The following is a 19,810-nucleotide window of genomic DNA, read 5'->3' as shown; positions in this document are numbered from 1 at the left end:
ATTATAAGTTTCATTGCCGAATCCCAGAAAAACCAGTTACATTTGGCTGGAGGTAATTACCACCACAACAACGTGTTTACTGTGGGAATTATGGCAGTCGTACCCATGCAGTATCCCTGAAAGAAGTCCAGTGGCACTCCACAATTGAGAATAACTATTGAGTCCACATGACTCACTCATGCAGTGGCGGAGCCAGGTCAGTAGATGTGCAGGGGGGGGCTAAGTGCACCCCCCAGCCTCCCGTTTGTGCCCTATTATCTGCCCCCCCATCAAAAGCTGTCCCCGCCACTGCTCATGAGTCACGTGCAGTAATGATAATTGAGTTTGTCGGCATTACCAGAGATTAACCACAATCTTGATGAGGCCGCAGTACTCCAACCTGTGAACTGAGGCTCTGCATATGGATGCTCAGCCATGCCGTTCATGCGTGTGCATTTTCGGGGAGTCCCCCAGCATGATTATTGTGGCACACTTTATAAGAACAATGTCCCCTTTCAAGTACATTTTCAATTCTAACACCCACCTTGCCAGTCATGCCACCTACAGATGTGGCACATGGACCTGCCTCTGTCCTGGAGCAAAAAACGCAGCAGGAGGGGGGCACGGGAACCAATCACAGGCAGGGCCTAAAATAAGGTAATCACAAGTCCAATGCTCCAGATGAAATGAAAAACATGTTGATTTGAGTCACACCCGGAGATGCATATTTTTTACTGCAAGTCCCAGAACACCCAAATGTAATTGGACTATATTTAGAGTGTCTGCTTTAATAAACACGTCGCTTCATGACTCAGAGAAAAACAGCCAGACCCTAGATGGACTTCCAAGCGTTATGGACATTTGGTCACTTTGAGATGAAGCACCGTTTGGCCCAGCAACTCCATTTTAGAATGGTGTGTCTGAGTGCTCTCCTAACTGCTCTGAACACAGACACTTCGATCATTTTACTGCCGAAATGACACCGCAGAATGTTTGTGTGTGTTCTATCTGCCTAATGTTGGCTACAAAATGCAGGATGGGGGTTTGGATGAGGCAATATTGGATGGGAGTCACCCCCCCCTCCCCATTTGCCTGCAAAGAAATGGTAAAAATACTGTAGTGAAATTTCTGTGGTAAAAACACATGGAACCGATGCAGGCTGCCACTGCTGGTGCACTTAGTCTGCCTCCCATCCCCCACGGTCTTGCAGTATCCAGCAGCATGCTAGTTCTTATCACCTCTGTGCCTTTCTACTCCGGGTACATTATCATCTTGCTGACTGGCAATTTCAGGTTTCAGGTCCCCGCTGGCATTTCTACTCCAGATTACGTTAGCATCTTGCTGATTGGCAATTTCAGGTTTCAGGTCCCCGCTGGCATTTCTACTCCGGATTACGTTAGCATTTTGCTGACTGGCAATTTAAACTTTCAGGTCCTGGATGGCCTTCCTACTAGGGATTATGTAAACATCTTGCTGACTGGCAATTTAAGGTTTCAGGTCCCTGCTGCCTTTCTACTCCGGATTACGTTAGCATCTTGCTGACTCGCAATTTAAGGTTTCAGGTCCTTGCTGGCCTTTCTACTCCGGATTACGTTAGCATCTTGCTGGCTCGCAATTTAAGGTTTCAGGTCCCTGCTGGCCTTTCTACTCGGAATTATGTAAGCATATTGCTGACTGGTAATTTAAAGTTTCAGGTCCCTGCTGGCCTTTCTACTTCGGATTACGTTAGCATTTTGCTGACTGGTAATTTAAGGTTTCAGGTCCCTGCTGGCCTTTCTACTCCGGATTACGTTAGCATCTTGCTGACTCGCAATTTAAGGTTTCAGGTCCCTGCTGGCCTTTCTACTCCGGATTACGTTAGCATCTTGCTAACTCGCAATTTAAGGTTTCAGGTCCCTGCTGGCCTTTCTACTCGGAATTATGTAAGCATATTGCTGACTGGTAATTTAAGGTTTCAGGTCCCTGCTGGCCTTTCTACTCCGGATTACGTTAGCATCTTGCTGACTCGCAATTTAAAGTTTCAGGTCCCTGCTGGCCTTTCTACTCCGGATTACATTAGCATCTTGCTGACTCGCAATTTAAGGTTTCAGGTCCTGGATGGCCTTTCTACTGGGGATTATGTAAGCATATTGCTGACTGGTAATTTAAAGTTTCAGGTCCCTGCTGGCCTTTCTACTTCGGATTTATTTTATTTATTTATTTATTTATTTATTTAATGTGTTGCAGTTTAGCTAATAAACTTTACACATGAGTAACAACATAGTGCATTTATAAAATTAAGATTACACAACTAAAATTTAACATTCTTAGTAAAATATCTATAGATAAATAAATATATGATGAATAATTAAGTCTATCTATCTATCTAGACTAGACACAATCAATCATACTAATACCTCATACTTAGTTCTAACAAATACCTAAAACCCAATAACCTAAAGGATCTATAAAACAACCAGAATCATCCTACAACAGCCCTATGGGAATTACATCAGAGTTTCACCATAATTGACAATATTAACAATGTACCGGGGAATGGTTAACAAATTAAAATACATGCTTACGGAATACAGCATAGGCAAATAATTCTAACCCAGGCACAGTAGAGCATAAAAGGACCGGGAGCAGCCAAGAACGCCTTGGATCAGGACCTAAAGTTGGCAGTTTAGAATTCATATTCACAGAAATCACAATATACAGATGCATCTGGCCTAAACACCATCGTGCATGATAGAATCAAACACACCCATAGTCGCCCTACATCAGACCCTGCAAGAAGCACATCGAAACTCACCAGGATACAGAAGACTAAAAATATTTAAAAGAGCGGATAGGAGTTGGAGTTCTTACTTACAGGATATACACTTACATAGTCTCATATGGCCAAAAGGAGATACTAGTAAAGATGTAAAAAAGAGTCCGAACTCCATACCAAGGTGGAGATAATGCCACTTATTCAAATCCTGATATCCAACTTTCCCTCTATGACCAGCCAGATGTTGTATAAAGCAGTGAAAATATGAATATTTTCAGCATTTATACAGTGATGCCAAAATAATGACTTAGGGATTGTAGCAGAGTCATGCGAATATTTTCCCATATGTTGATGTATTATATTTGTCATACTTCTGCATTGGGTCAAAACATGGCTTGCAGTCTCAGGTACATTATTGATTTTGCACAATCTGCAGGTCCTTGATGTCGATAGCAATCGGTCTCTCCTGCCCGTGACCCAAAGGGTCGGGAGTTGGTCCAGTCTTAGAAGGAGTACAAAACGTCGCAATCTTCTGCCCGGACACAAATTAAGGTATTCTTGCGGTCTCATATAAGTATACAGCCTGAATTTAACAAATTCATAACTTTTCAGTGAACTAAGGTGGGCAAAATTTTCCAACCAATCCCACATATCTATTCGCTTGTCCAAGGCTCTCTGGACTTGCCGGGTGTACTCCCCTTCACAATGAGTCCATCCTATGTCAGCGAGATGTTTTAACATTATAGCAGCGGGAGATAGTGCGTTTTGTTTTATATATAATTCCCTGTCTACAGCAGTCAATATGGCATTTGATGTACCACAACGCATTTTGATAAAAAACCCTAGTCTCTTTTTCATCACAGTAGCTTTTAGTGATGGTATGCCCAGTTCTAGACGCAAAATGGCCATTGGAATTCCTGGGGGCAACCCCAAGACCCTCCGCCAAAATTTACCTTCTAGGACTTGTAGCCAACTGAGATCTAGGTCAAACAAAGCCTCTAGACCATAGGTTATCATGGGAGTGAAAACCTGCACATATAGTTGGCGGGTGCCCCATAAAGTGAAACCTCCTTGCTTGTTCGTAAAATTCGCGACCAGCGATGTAACCTGAGCTGCTCGCGTCGTCCGAATATGTTTACACATGGCATAGTCACCGCTCACTTCGAAATCGATACCCATATATCGATAATGAGGGGCGTAGGGAATTATGTTCTTACCCACCATAAGGCTTACACGTGATACTCTTTTGTTGGTAAAGCGCAATACCTTAGTCTTATCTAAGTTGATGATTAGGCCATTTTGTTTCACATAATCCCACAAAGCAGTAGCCGATCTGCGTAGGCCACTGATTGTGTGATCAAAAATGACCAAATCATCTGCGTAGGCCAGAACAGTGCATGCCAATTCCCCTATTTTAGGTGGACAATTAGAAGCGGCCTTTATGGCCACTGGTATGTCATATACATACAAGTTATAAACCAAGGGGGCCGTGACACAACCCTGTTTCACCCCCCTGTTCTGGAGCACTTTGTCTGTCAGGTGTCCTTCCTGATCTAGTTTCAGTCTGACTGACGTATTGTGGTGGAGCAATTTAAGGTAGTACAGGATGCCTGCGGGGCACCCCAGCCCATTAAGTTTAGTCCACAAGAGATCCCTAGGGATGGTGTCAAAAGCTGCTTTAAAATCAATATATAAAGCATATAAAGGTGGTGCACCTTTGCTGCGCGCTTTGGTTCTCAACAGGTTCATGACCATTAAATTGTGACTCGTTGAGTAACCTTTCCTGAATCCGCACTGGAAAATGGACAGAATGTTTGCCCTTTCTGCCCATGATTGTAATTCATCAAGCAGTAATGAGGCAAACAGTTTACCCGTTGTATCCAGCATGGAGAGAAGCCGATAATTAATGGGATCTAGGCGATTACCTTTTTTAAATACAGGTATCAGTATTGCAGTTTGCCATGAACTTGGAATTTGCCCCTGTGCCATTATCTTTTTGAATAGTATTGCTAATAGACTAGCCCAAAACTCGGGTTGTTTTCTCATAACTATATTAGCTAGGCCATTCGGTCCAGGGGCTCTGGACGATTTAAGCATCTTTATCTTAGAGATTATGGCCATATAAGAAATATCAAAAGCCAGAAGGGGGGCCAGGGTTATCTGAGGGCCCAGTTTGTCATAAGATGATTTTGAATTTCGGGCAAGTAAAAACTCAACCCATGACTCAGCTTTAATTGGATTAACCATTTGGTTCTTCTGAGTCTCCCTAGTTTCTCCCAGAAGTGCCCATATACTACGGGTGTCTTTAGAACAGATCGTATGGACTAATCTCTGGTGAGCCCGGGTACTAGCAATCGATTTAATATTTTTAATAATAGATCGATATTTATTTTTGATTTTCCTCGCTGCAACTCGTAATACATCCGACGGTCCAAGCTTTTTTTTACTCATACGTAATTCCCGTCTCAAATCCCTTTTAGCATCTCTGATCTTATTGTTATAGGAGCAGGGGCCACCCTCCGGTCTATGCATGCTAAACGACGGGACCAAGGCATGTGTATGAGAGAAGGTTTTTATCCAATTCTCAATGGATTCAATAGACATGGAATGGAAACTAGGTAGATTTATCCGTTTATCCAATTCGAGTGCCAATGCAGCCTGATTAATATTTTTAGCCGACCATCTAATACACGAGCCTGATTTGTTCGCATAAACTGTGCCCATATTGCACTTATCAGGAGCACTCAGTTGTAAATTTAGTGTGCAGTGGAGAGCTGAATGATCACTCCATTTGTTTGGGGATACGAACATATCTTCTACCAAAAGCAGCATATTAGGGCACATGAAAATGTAATCTAGGGTACTACAATATAGCCCATTGGACCAAGTGTGTTTCCCTGGAAAATCACTATTTGTGTATCCATTCAGCATTTCCAAATCCCATTCGCTGAACAGCCTACACCAACGGGGTCCCTCCCTGTCTGTTTTATTATGCATTAATAGATGTTTCTCTCTTAACTTGGGATTTTGGGGATTTTTTCCTGTCACAGCAGGGATACGGCAATTAAAGTCGCCCACAACTATCACTGCTCGATTACCTGGTAAGACAGACCAAGAAGCCAGTAATTCATGCAGTGCGTCTTGGATAAGTTCACTTGCTCCCGCACGCGGAGGATTATATATATTTATTAACAAAACCCTCCCCTTGTCTGCCTGTGCTCCATATTCAACCTCCACTGCCAGCATGTTGTCACACTCATTACAGGGTATCTGCCTCGAGGGCAGAGAGCTGATCACACCTGTCAAGAGCCCTCCGAACGGTCTACCTTTGTCTCCCTTCTTAGCATAGGATTGATAATTCATATAACCATCAAGTAATAAGATGTCCATTGCCCAAGTCTCCTGTAAGCATATCAAACTATGTTTTGCTAAAAAATTGACCGACCCCTCCAAAGACAGTAAATGAGCAAAACCTCTTGTGTTCCATGATAACAATGTTAGCATTCAGTATTTAGGTATAACCTCGGGTAGAGATTCAGCGAGCCATTTTAAGACCAACTGGACGTCAGCAACCTCAACTTTCTTTCCTTTAGGTATCCAGGGGCACTCTACTGATGTATCCGGCCCATTTATTACTACAGGTTCAGTACTTAGGTCAACTTCGTCCAAGACTGCATCCACCTCAATGTCGACAGCCCTCAGATCTTCGCGATATTTCCTAAGCATCTGTGCGGTGGATAAAAATTTGCAGTGGATTGCCGACACACAGGAATTAGGGCCTTTTAAAGGTTCCACAAACAGGAAGTCCTCTGATTTCAAAACGCGTAATTCGGGGACCGAATGCAGCCGAATTAAAAACTCTGAACGTGGCAGCCATCCACGTTCCCAAGATTTATACAGATTTTTAATCAGGCAGATTCTGTTCCCTGCGAGGTCAGGTCCATCCTTAATAGGTCTCCCAGTAGAGATGATAGAGCTAGACGGGGCTGGTTCAGATTGAGGTACCAAGTCGGGGTCCCTAGTCCGAGTTTCCTCTACCTCATGGAGGTCGGCCTCAAATCGTTCCCATACATCTGCCTGGTCCTCTGCTTCCTCCGTAGTCGGTATTCTTTCTACTTCATCAGTCAAATCCACCGTCACTGATTGATCATGTTTGGGCGGTGAGACTGGATGCGGATCTTGATGGGGGATAAGCCAACTGCTAAGGCAACCTTCTCCAGAGCTCAGCTTTTTCTTAGCTCTGGCTGCCCTTTTTTTTGCCTTTTTTGAGCGCCCCCCAGTATGCAACCTCTTATCTTCTTTAGTTCCTTGGGACATATTTGACTTGTTCTTTTGTGCTTTCTTAGCCATTTTGCGTTGTTTTCGGGAATAGAAGACTGACTCATTCAAGTCCTCGTTTCCCAAATCTTTATCAGGTATCGCATTTATTTCCACAGCGATACCTATGGCCTCCGATAGATTAATCTCCGCTTCTTCTTCATTATTCTTATCTTCAATTTGTAGCTTGGGCAATGGATTAGTGTTTGTAAGTATCCGACCCGTCATTTGGAGCAGAATTTTGAGTGCAAATTGCAGGGAGGCCACTGAGGATTGGATCTCAGCCAGTTCCTTAGCCCCAGGGAACAGGGTAGAGAGATTTCCCTCATCGGTCTCTGGGCCGTCTTCCATAGACACCATCACTAGGTTAGGGGAGGCTGACAGTCGGCCCATAGGTGCCTCATGGCCTATGAAGTTGTCAGAAGACGATATAGAGATGTTCTCCAATCGCCTACCTGTGTCTTCTGATGGCCTAAGGATGTGGGGAGTCATCCCACGCTGGATACTTAAACACAGGTCTAGCAATGAATTATTGTCTATATCGTCAAAGTTAGTGGAACTCATAAGGTCGCCTCCCTTGTCATCTGATGAGACGGGATCTTCGATGGTCGTGGAGTTGCTTTCTGTTGAGGGAAGAGGAGCAAAGAAACCAGTTATGGCTCCCTGTCCCGTAGGGATGGATGTAGAGGATTTCCCCTTACTCTTTATTTTAGCTTTTTTCATCACATCATTCCTCAGGGGTGCCATCTCCACTTGTTTCTTTGTCTTGCGCAGGTTATATTTACTTTGTGTCAGTTTCTTCTCTGGCGCCATTCAGATTATTACAGAAGTCGAGGTGCCTACACTCTGGCCAATTTTCTAAACTTGGCTACACCCAAAGCCGAGCCAGATTACGGCAAGTGCCCTGAACTGGTTCTAGTAATCTGACAAGGCGCAGAGCCACCTGGCCCCAAATTCGTGGCACCCCTCAGTTAGGCCCTCGGGCAGGTGTTGAGCAGGTTGGATATAACCTCCCCTATGCAACTCCTCACTCAGGTCCCTGCTGGCCTTTCTACTCCGGATTACGTTAGCATCTTGCTGACTCGCAATTTAAGGTTTCAGGTCCCTGCTGGCCTTTCTACTCGGAATTATGTAAGCATATTGCTGACTGGTAATTTAAGGTTTCAGGTCCCTGCTGGCCTTTCTACTCCGGATTACGTTAGCATCTTGCTGACTCGCAATTTAAAGTTTCAGGTCCCTGCTGGCCTTTCTATTCCGGATTATGTTAGCATCTTGCTGACTCGCAATTTAAGGTTTCAGGTCCTGGATGGCCTTTGTACTCGGTCGGGATTATGTAAGCATTTTGCTGACTGGTTATTTCAGGTTTCAGGTCCCCGCTGGCATTTCTACTCTGGATTACATTAGCATCTGCTGACTGGTAATTTCAGGTTTCAGGTCCCCGCTGGCATTTCTACTCTGGATTACATTAGCATTTTGCTGACTCGCAATTTAAGGTTTCAGGTCCCTGCTGCCTTTCTACTCTGGAATACGTTAGCATTTTTCAGACTCGCAATTTAAGGTTTCAGGTCCTGGATGGCCTTTCTACTAGGGATTATGTAAACATCTTGCTGACTGGTAATTTAAGGTTTCAGGTCCCCGCTGGCCTTTCTACTCGGGATTATGTAAGCATTTTGCTGACTGGTAATTTAAGGTTACAGGTCCTGGATGGCCTTTCTACTCTGGATTATGTAAGCATCTTGCTGACTGGTAATTTCAGGTTTCAGGAACTGGACGGCCTTTCTACTCGGGATTATTTAAGCATCTTGCTGACTGGCAATTTAAGGTTTCAGTTCCCAGCTGGCCTTTCTACTCTGGATTACATTAGCATCTTGCTGACTGGCAATTTCAGGTTTCAGGTCCTGGATGGCCTTTCTACTCGGGATTATGTAAGCATTTTACTGACTGGTAATTTCAGGTTTCAGGTCCTGGATGGCCTTTCTACTCGGGATTATGTTAGCATCTTGCTGACTGGTAATTTCAGGTTTCAGGTCCCTGCTGGCCTTTCTACTCGGAATTATGTAAGCATATTGCTGACTGGTAATTTAAAGTTTCAGGTCCCTGCTGGCCTTTCTACTTCGGATTACGTTAGCATTTTGCTGACTGGTAATTTAAGGTTTCAGGTCCCTGCTGGCCTTTCTACTCCGGATTACGTTAGCATCTTGCTGACTCGCAATTTAAGGTTTCAGGTCCCTGCTGGCCTTTCTACTCCGGATTACGTTAGCATCTTGCTAACTCGCAATTTAAGGTTTCAGGTCCCTGCTGGCCTTTCTACTCGGAATTATGTAAGCATATTGCTGACTGGTAATTTAAGGTTTCAGGTCCCTGCTGGCCTTTCTACTCCGGATTACGTTAGCATCTTGCTGACTCGCAATTTAAAGTTTCAGGTCCCTGCTGGCCTTTCTACTCCGGATTACATAAGCATCTTGCTGACTCGCAATTTAAGGTTTCAGGTCCTGGATGGCCTTTCTACTGGGGATTATGTAAGCATATTGCTGACTGGTAATTTAAAGTTTCAGGTCCCTGCTGGCCTTTCTACTTCGGATTACGTTAGCATTTTGCTGACTGGTAATTTAAGGTTTCAGGTGCCTGCTGGCCTTTCTATTGCGGATTATGTTAGCATCTTGCTGACTCGCAATTTAAGGTTTCAGGTCCTGGATGGCCTTTCTACTCGAGATTATGTAAGCATTTTGCTGACTGGTAATTTCAGGTTTCAGGTCCCCGCTGGCATTTCTACTCTGGATTACATTAGCATCTGCTGACTGGTAATTTCAGGTTTCAGGTCCCCGCTGGCATTTCTACTCTGGATTACATTAGCATTTTGCTGACTCGCAATTTAAGGTTTCAGGTCCCTGCTGCCTTTCTACTCTGGAATACGTTAGCATTTTTCAGACTCGCAATTTAAGGTTTCAGGTCCTGGAAGGCCTTTCTACTAGGGATTACGTTAGCATCTTGCTGACTCGCAATTTAAGGTTTCAGGTCCCTGCTGGCCTTTCTACTCGGAATTATGTAAGCATATTGCTGACTGGTAATTTAAAGTTTCAGGTCCCTGCTGGCCTTTCTACTTCGGATTACGTTAGCATTTTGCTGACTGGTAATTTAAGGTTTCAGGTCCCTGCTGGCCTTTCTACTCCGGATTACGTTAGCATCTTGCTAACTCGCAATTTAAGGTTTCAGGTCCCTGCTGGCCTTTCTACTCGGAATTATGTAAGCATATTGCTGACTGGTAATTTAAGGTTTCAGGTCCCTGCTGGCCTTTCTACTCCGGATTACGTTAGCATCTTGCTGACTCGCAATTTAAAGTTTCAGGTCCCTGCTGGCCTTTCTACTCCGGATTACATTAGCATCTTGCTGACTCGCAATTTAAGGTTTCAGGTCCTGGATGGCCTTTCTACTGGGGATTATGTAAGCATATTGCTGACTGGTAATTTAAAGTTTCAGGTCCCTGCTGGCCTTTCTACTTCGGATTATGTTAGCATCTTGCTGACTCGCAATTTAAGGTTTCAGGTCCTGGATGGCCTTTCTACTCGAGATTATGTAAGCATTTTGCTGACTGGTAATTTCAGGTTTCAGGTCCCCGCTGGCATTTCTACTCTGGATTACATTAGCATCTGCTGACTGGTAATTTCAGGTTTCAGGTCCCCGCTGGCATTTCTACTCTGGATTACATTAGCATTTTGCTGACTCGCAATTTAAGGTTTCAGGTCCCTGCTGCCTTTCTACTCTGGAATACGTTAGCATTTTTCAGACTCGCAATTTAAGGTTTCAGGTCCTGGAAGGCCTTTCTACTAGGGATTACGTTAGCATCTTGCTGACTCGCAATTTAAGGTTTCAGGTCCCTGCTGGCCTTTCTACTCGGAATTATGTAAGCATATTGCTGACTGGTAATTTAAAGTTTCAGGTCCCTGCTGGCCTTTCTACTTCGGATTACGTTAGCATTTTGCTGACTGGTAATTTAAGGTTTCAGGTCCCTGCTGGCCTTTCTACTCCGGATTACGTTAGCATCTTGCTGACTCGCAATTTAAGGTTTCAGGTCCCTGCTGGCCTTTCTACTCCGGATTACGTTAGCATCTTGCTGACTCGCAATTTAAGGTTTCAGGTCCCTGCTGGCCTTTCTACTCGGAATTATGTAAGCATATTGCTGACTGGTAATTTAAGGTTTCAGGTCCCTGCTGGCCTTTCTACTCCGGATTACGTTAGCATCTTGCTGACTCGCAATTTAAAGTTTCAGGTCCCTGCTGGCCTTTCTATTCCGGATTATGTTAGCATCTTGCTGACTCGCAATTTAAGGTTTCAGGTCCTGGATGGCCTTTGTACTCGGTCGGGATTATGTAAGCATTTTGCTGACTGGTTATTTCAGGTTTCAGGTCCCCGCTGGCATTTCTACTCTGGATTACATTAGCATCTGCTGACTGGTAATTTCAGGTTTCAGGTCCCCGCTGGCATTTCTACTCTGGATTACATTAGCATTTTGCTGACTCGCAATTTAAGGTTTCAGGTCCCTGCTGCCTTTCTACTCTGGAATACGTTAGCATTTTTCAGACTCGCAATTTAAGGTTTCAGGTCCTGGATGGCCTTTCTACTAGGGATTATGTAAACATCTTGCTGACTGGTAATTTAAGGTTTCAGGTCCCCGCTGGCCTTTCTACTCGGGATTATGTAAGCATTTTGCTGACTGGTAATTTAAGGTTACAGGTCCTGGATGGCCTTTCTACTCTGGATTATGTAAGCATCTTGCTGACTGGTAATTTCAGGTTTCAGGAACTGGACGGCCTTTCTACTCGGGATTATTTAAGCATCTTGCTGACTGGCAATTTAAGGTTTCAGTTCCCAGCTGGCCTTTCTACTCTGGATTACATTAGCATCTTGCTGACTGGCAATTTCAGGTTTCAGGTCCTGGATGGCCTTTCTACTCGGGATTATGTAAGCATTTTACTGACTGGTAATTTCAGGTTTCAGGTCCTGGATGGCCTTTCTACTCGGGATTATGTTAGCATCTTGCTGACTGGTAATTTCAGGTTTCAGGTCCCTGCTGGCCTTTCTACTCGGAATTATGTAAGCATATTGCTGACTGGTAATTTAAAGTTTCAGGTCCCTGCTGGCCTTTCTACTTCGGATTACGTTAGCATTTTGCTGACTGGTAATTTAAGGTTTCAGGTCCCTGCTGGCCTTTCTACTCCGGATTACGTTAGCATCTTGCTGACTCGCAATTTAAGGTTTCAGGTCCCTGCTGGCCTTTCTACTCCGGATTACGTTAGCATCTTGCTAACTCGCAATTTAAGGTTTCAGGTCCCTGCTGGCCTTTCTACTCGGAATTATGTAAGCATATTGCTGACTGGTAATTTAAGGTTTCAGGTCCCTGCTGGCCTTTCTACTCCGGATTACGTTAGCATCTTGCTGACTCGCAATTTAAAGTTTCAGGTCCCTGCTGGCCTTTCTACTCCGGATTACATAAGCATCTTGCTGACTCGCAATTTAAGGTTTCAGGTCCTGGATGGCCTTTCTACTGGGGATTATGTAAGCATATTGCTGACTGGTAATTTAAAGTTTCAGGTCCCTGCTGGCCTTTCTACTTCGGATTACGTTAGCATTTTGCTGACTGGTAATTTAAGGTTTCAGGTGCCTGCTGGCCTTTCTATTGCGGATTATGTTAGCATCTTGCTGACTCGCAATTTAAGGTTTCAGGTCCTGGATGGCCTTTCTACTCGAGATTATGTAAGCATTTTGCTGACTGGTAATTTCAGGTTTCAGGTCCCCGCTGGCATTTCTACTCTGGATTACATTAGCATCTGCTGACTGGTAATTTCAGGTTTCAGGTCCCCGCTGGCATTTCTACTCTGGATTACATTAGCATTTTGCTGACTCGCAATTTAAGGTTTCAGGTCCCTGCTGCCTTTCTACTCTGGAATACGTTAGCATTTTTCAGACTCGCAATTTAAGGTTTCAGGTCCTGGAAGGCCTTTCTACTAGGGATTACGTTAGCATCTTGCTGACTCGCAATTTAAGGTTTCAGGTCCCTGCTGGCCTTTCTACTCGGAATTATGTAAGCATATTGCTGACTGGTAATTTAAAGTTTCAGGTCCCTGCTGGCCTTTCTACTTCGGATTACGTTAGCATTTTGCTGACTGGTAATTTAAGGTTTCAGGTCCCTGCTGGCCTTTCTACTCCGGATTACGTTAGCATCTTGCTGACTCGCAATTTAAGGTTTCAGGTCCCTGCTGGCCTTTCTACTCCGGATTACGTTAGCATCTTGCTGACTCGCAATTTAAGGTTTCAGGTCCCTGCTGGCCTTTCTACTCGGAATTATGTAAGCATATTGCTGACTGGTAATTTAAGGTTTCAGGTCCCTGCTGGCCTTTCTACTCCGGATTACGTTAGCATCTTGCTGACTCGCAATTTAAAGTTTCAGGTCCCTGCTGGCCTTTCTATTCCGGATTATGTTAGCATCTTGCTGACTCGCAATTTAAGGTTTCAGGTCCTGGATGGCCTTTGTACTCGGTCGGGATTATGTAAGCATTTTGCTGACTGGTTATTTCAGGTTTCAGGTCCCCGCTGGCATTTCTACTCTGGATTACATTAGCATCTGCTGACTGGTAATTTCAGGTTTCAGGTCCCCGCTGGCATTTCTACTCTGGATTACATTAGCATTTTGCTGACTCGCAATTTAAGGTTTCAGGTCCCTGCTGCCTTTCTACTCTGGAATACGTTAGCATTTTTCAGACTCGCAATTTAAGGTTTCAGGTCCTGGATGGCCTTTCTACTAGGGATTATGTAAACATCTTGCTGACTGGTAATTTAAGGTTTCAGGTCCCCGCTGGCCTTTCTACTCGGGATTATGTAAGCATTTTGCTGACTGGTAATTTAAGGTTACAGGTCCTGGATGGCCTTTCTACTCTGGATTATGTAAGCATCTTGCTGACTGGTAATTTCAGGTTTCAGGAACTGGACGGCCTTTCTACTCGGGATTATTTAAGCATCTTGCTGACTGGCAATTTAAGGTTTCAGTTCCCAGCTGGCCTTTCTACTCTGGATTACATTAGCATCTTGCTGACTGGCAATTTCAGGTTTCAGGTCCTGGATGGCCTTTCTACTCGGGATTATGTAAGCATTTTACTGACTGGTAATTTCAGGTCTCAGGTCCTGGATGGCCTTTCTACTCGGGATTATGTTAGCATCTTGCTGACTGGTATTTTCAGGTTTCAGGTCCTGGATGGCCTTTCTACTAGGGATTATGTAAACATCTTGCTGACTGGTAATTTAAGGTTTCAGGTCCCCCCTGGCCTTTCTACTCGGGATTATGTAAGCATTTTGCTGACTGGTAATTTAAGGTTTCAGGTCCTGGATGGCCTTTCTACTCTGGATTATGTAAGCATTTTGCTGACTGGTAATTTCAGGTTTCAGGAACTGGACGGCCTTTCTACTCGGGATTATTTAAACATCTTGCTGATTGGTAATTTCAGGTTTCAGGTCCCTGCTGGCCTTTCTACTCGGGATTACGTTAGCATCTTGCTGACTTGCAATTTAAGGTTTCAGTTCCCAGCTGGCCTTTCCACTCTGGATTACATTAGCATTTTGCTGACTCGCAATTTAAGGTTTCAGGTCCTGGATGGCTTTTCTACTCCGGATTACGTTAGCATCTTGCTGACTGGCAATTTCAGGTTTCAGGTCCTGGATGGCCTTTCTACTCGGGATTATGTAAACCTTTTACTGACTGGTAATTTCAGGTTTCAGGTCCTGGATGGCCTTTCTACTCGGGATTATGTTAGCATCTTGCTGACTGATAATTTCAGGTTTCAGGTCCTGGATGGCCTTTCTACTCGGGATTATGTTAGCATCTTGCTGACTGGTAATTTCAGGTTTCAGGTCCTGGATGGCCTTTCTACTCGGGATTATGTTAGCATCTTGCTGACTGGTAATTTCAGGTTTCAGGTCCTGGATGGCCTTTCTACTCGGGATTATGTAAGCATCTTGCTGACTGGTCATTTCAGGTTTCAGGTGCCCGCTGGTCTTTCTACTCTGGATTACAGTAGCATCTTGTTGACTGGTCATTTAAGATTTCAAGTCCCCGTTGGCCTGCCCGCTTTTCTTCTCCGGATTATGTTAGCAATTTACTGACTGGTCATTTAAGATATCAGCCCCCAGTTGGCCGTCTTTTAGCGCTGCTGGCAGAGGCCAATAAAGCCCCCCGGAATAATCTGCATCTACTCACCCTCCTCCATCTATTGCTTTCTAGGATTATACCACAGAAGGAAGCAGCAAGGAGGTTTGAATGCATATTTCTCAACCCTTTTAGACCCCCTGGGTGGGTGAAAAATAGATTCCATGTTGGGGCCATTAAAGTGAATAGATGTGTAAGGAGCTTGGCGGGTGAAGGGACTAATTCCATGGCAGGTGATACCTGCCAAAAGCGTGTGAGTTGTGATGGTATGCACAAACCTCCATCATAATCTATGCACCCCACAGCTACCACAGACCGGTTTTCTCAGCTGTGGGCAAGGGAGCCCTCAAACATCATTTAGAAATTAGCCCCACGGATATTTAGCCGGCCCTGCACCCCACTCTACTTCACCCGGCAGATAATCCCCACCAGCGGATCCCTTCGCTCAGCTCCACCGATCAATCAGTAATTGGTATGCTATCACCCATCACCTGAGCAGCCCCCGAAGTGTGTAGAACAGAGAAATGAAGCAGGTTTGAGATGAGGAATTGCTAGGATCATTTTTAGGGGCCTTCCAAAGATCAGTGCCTTTTGGTATTTGTAGTCCATGCGGGCTATTTACCTTTGTTGCTGTAAAGCATACACTTTGTCCATACTCCTCACATCATGCTCTTACTACTGCCCAAACGAAGCCATAAATGACCAAAGAAGAAGGGGAGTACCGGGTATAAGTGTCAGTGTTTTGCAAAGTGCAGGAGACATACTCCAAGTCTGCACTTGGGCGGAAAATGGGGAAACGCCATTTTGCACCCGTTTTGCTGCCTGTATAATAAGGAATGGGGCAAACAGGTTCTGCTCCCATCTGTATCACAAATATGTTTTCATGCGGTTAAATAAAGAGCAAAGGGGTGTTGCACTATTTTCTGCTTCTGTTGTGACAAAATTGACCTATCCATTTTTTCCACTAATTTTAAATTGTCTTTTACATTTGAGATGTTGCACAAGATGCATTTTGTCTGATGATTATTGTGTATAAAGTCAAAACAAAAGTGAAAAATCCACCTGGTTGCCACTTTTCCTGTCACGTGAACACAGCACAAAATCTTTCTGGAACAGATGCTGCAACCGATTTGAGCAGACACCTCGGAGCTATTTATTGCATTTCAATTGGCTGACTGCAGGTACCAATAGAGGCGCAGCATGCAGTGTCCTTATTTACAATGGGGTGCCGCCACAGAGAAAGGATTTAATTCGTAACGTCACATCTCACTGTTTACTGTCGACCAATGTCTGACTGCTAACCATCGTTGAGGAGAGTAAAAAACTCATTGTTTTATATATCTTGTTCTGTGTGGTGTGTATTCTTTTAATAGATGTTTCTGGCAAATTCAGACCAGATGTGCGTGGGCTTGGTGTAGTCGACACTTCCTTTATGGACGGGGCGAGATCTTCCTGGCTGGATGGGAACCTGTTAAATATAGATTTGTACAAGGACTCGTCAAATCACAGGGGGTCGAGCAGCCATTATGACCTCATTGCATAGTTCTGGTTTAGACAATATTAGGCTCTTGGTTTCCTGGCAACAAGAAGAGGCCTTTTAACAACAAACTGACTGCATCCTGAGATCATGCTGAGAAAACGATAGCACAAGGACCCGCAAAGACTGAGCTAATGCTTCCCCACGGAGCGATCCCACACAATAGGAACGCGCTTTACTCCCCACTCTTGCTTTCCGTCCAATGCCCATATTTGGATGGATGCTTCGTCAGCTTGACCAGAGGGTGGAATTCTGCAGTCAGATTCTATTTTTGGGAAATAATGTGTAGCATAGGACTGTGATAACCCCTAACCACAGTGCATTTGCTGACGCTTTGTGCATGCACCAGATCCCACCATCCTACACCGCTCCAGTTTGTATGGCCGGATAAATACAAATAAGTTAGCAGCAGCAGCCGCCCCTCTCTAGAAAGAACATGGCATGATAACCTATTCAGTGGTTTTTACCCACTTTGTGAGTCCTCAACCATCACTTTTTGCTCACTGTACTTTTCACAAAGGAGGAATAGCTATTTGCATATCATTCTGGGTCCCGGCCCCAAGGGCAGTCCATCACCGAAATGCCAGGCAAACCTCCTTTGAACAAGAATACCAACGGCAACCCCAGCCACGTGTTGCAGCCCTGTTGGGCCTCATCAGTGAGGTGGAGCTGTGCCTCTCTGAGCACAGGGAGCCAGGGGTGGCTGCAGACTCTCAAAAGTCTGCAACCTTTTTGCATGCATGGCTGGAGAAAACCTGCAACCCTACTAATCTCTTCCTTGCACCTTAATCCCCTCTTTCCATCCCTACAGGCCTCGTGTTGTGTTTCCCATTCACAGGGGCGCTGCTCTGGGGTTAATGCTGGAATGTGGTCAGATGCTCCAGCCCCTGTGACGCTAAGCACACCATCATCAGCTTGAACTGAATTTGCATTTCCCCATCAATGAACAAAGTCTGTGGATGCTTAGTCTACCGAAACCTCTTTCAGCAAATGCAAATGTCCATCCTGTGCATATGCATTGAGCGTGCCTGCCCGCGTCAACTCAGAACACTCGGGTGCATATTCAGACACAACTGGCCCTCATTCCAACCCAGGCGTTAAGGGTTTAACGGCGCCGTCGGCGCCGTTAAACCCTTAACACCTGATTTCCACCTTAACACCTGCTTTTAGCAGGCGTTAAGTACCAAGGCGCTAAGCGTCCTTGGCGCTAATTACGGCACCGTAATTTACGGTGCCGTAATTAGCGCCTTCTCCACTCCCATTATGCCCTATGGGGCAAAAATGGGAATGGGGAAAGGGTAAATGGGGATTGGGGATTTACCGCCCCACTCACCTTGGAATGGGGCGGTAAATCCGCATCCACCATGGTGTAAACAAAGTTTACACCATGGTGGTAAAGTAGGGAACTTACCATCTGGGTTGGAATGAGGGCCAATGCATGTAGCCGGCTTCCCTTTTGCCAAAAGACAATGAGGTGCAGCTACGGCCAAAACTATTGTGCGTTGCTTGGCCTTCATCTGGGTGAGTGCAACATCCACCTCGAGCACCCTGTCTACAAGCTTTCCTTTGCTATCATGTATACCCCACTTGTAAAACTGCTTCCACGCACGCAGGATGCAACCTAGATGGTAAAGCCATCTGGTGAAAAGAGCCCACTATTGCCGCAGCCTTTTCCACTGTCTCCTTCCTGAGTCATAACAAAGGATCCATATTCCTCAGAACTCTACCAACTCCCTACATCCCAGCTGAGGTATCTGGTCTTTCCATCGAAAGACCTTGCTTCGAAAACAATTCCACTGTACATTTGCATCGAAACTTTTACCATTGAATGTATGTTTGTGTGGGTTAAGGGGTTCATTTTGTTTGGGGTGGGCTTGTAATAGTAAAAAAAACAGGGGTTTGGCAGGAGGACCCCACCAAGCCCCAAAATAAAAAAAATACATTAGATGGTAAAATTTCCGATGGAAAATTTTAGATGCATTGTCACCTCGATGCAAAGTTTTCGTTGGAAGGACCATAAACCCCAGCTGAGCATCTTCGATCCACCAGCAAACTGTTCTCGATTCCCCCTAAATTTAAAAGGTCTAGACACGGGAAGACAACCTTTATTTATTTATTGATTTATGTATGGGATTTTTATAATGCACCTATACACAATGTGTTTCAAACCGCAACAAGACAAGTGGGGAGGAGCGGCAGGGGGCAGGGTGGACAAGACAAAACGGTCATACTAGGCCTTGTGACATTTGGATCGTGCAAGTGCAGTAAAAGAAGTGAAGGGGAGTGAAGGGGGGGAAGTTCCGGAGGGTAAAGCGAGTGCCAAGACAGGTGAGGCCAGGTGGACAGAGCCAGAGGAAAGAAGCAAGTGCAAGGGCAGAAGGTCTGCGTATTAAGTGCGAGGAACAGGGCTGGAAGGGCTCAAGGGGTGCAGGCCCAACCAAGATAGTGCAGGGGAAGGGAGCCCAGAAGGGCACGTGCAGGTTGGAGGGGGCTGGGGAAGGCCTGGTGCCATGTAAGAATCTGAAGGACCCAGGCAGCCAGCCAAGAGGCAGAGGGGAGACATTAGCAGGGGAGAGGGAAGGAGGAAGAGAAAAGGAGGGTCTTGAGAAGCTGCTAACACTTAAGGAGATCTGGCAGAAGTCTGAGAGGGCCATGGAGGCCATTCCAGATGGAGGCACCTGCGGAGGAGAGATATCTACCTCCACTCTTTGCTTGGAGAAGCGTCTAATCTGCATAGAGTTGGAGCAAGAAAACGGAAGAGCTCTAGCACAGAGGTATGTAGGGGGGAGAGAGAGTTGGATGTAGTGGGGTCCCAGGCCCTGGAAAGCCTTGTGAATGATGGAAAGGGTTTTGAACTTGATCCTTGCAGCAACTGAGAGCCAGTGGAGAGATTATAGGGCTGGAGAAATGCGGTCTCTGGACTTGATGACAAGGATAAGTCTATCATTCCTATTCTGGATTAGTTGAAGGGGCAAAGGGTGGATAAAGGCAGGTTGAGGAAGAGGCTGTTGCAGTAGCCCAGCCTGGA

The 19,810-nt window shown here is 45.1% G+C and overlaps 1 protein-coding gene across 1 annotated transcript; it reads left to right on the top strand.

Annotated features, from left to right (window-relative positions):
• Positions 1–8,357: 8,357 nt before the first annotated feature.
• LOC138498260 (uncharacterized) lies at positions 8,358–16,585 on the top strand. Its single transcript, XM_069622104.1, has 5 exons — positions 8,358–8,384; positions 8,683–9,768; positions 10,133–10,624; positions 11,555–12,112; positions 14,159–16,585. Exons 1-5 carry the CDS (start codon positions 8,358–8,360, stop codon positions 15,200–15,202), a joined length of 3,207 nt encoding a protein of 1,068 aa, XP_069478205.1. The 3' UTR covers positions 15,203–16,585.
• Positions 16,586–19,810: the final 3,225 nt, after the last annotated feature.

This window comes from Ambystoma mexicanum, chromosome 5q (assembly GCF_040938575.1).
Source record: "Ambystoma mexicanum isolate Mex_15411 chromosome 5q, UKY_AmexF1_1, whole genome shotgun sequence".
Taxonomy (NCBI): Eukaryota; Metazoa; Chordata; class Amphibia; order Caudata; family Ambystomatidae; genus Ambystoma; species Ambystoma mexicanum.
This window is presented reverse-complemented; position numbering and strand designations above follow the sequence as displayed.

Excerpts from the sequence above, each read along its gene's own strand:
- LOC138498260 (XM_069622104.1), top strand. The coding sequence starts at position 8,358 with ATGGCCTTTGTACTCGGTCGGGATTAT. Across the intron at positions 8,385-8,682 it reads TTGTACTCGGTCGGGATTAT|GTCCCCGCTGGCCTTTCTAC; the intron begins GTAAGCATTTTG and ends TTAAGGTTTCAG. Across the intron at positions 9,769-10,132 it reads GCCTTTCTACTCGAGATTAT|GTCCCTGCTGGCCTTTCTAC; the intron begins GTAAGCATTTTG and ends TTAAAGTTTCAG.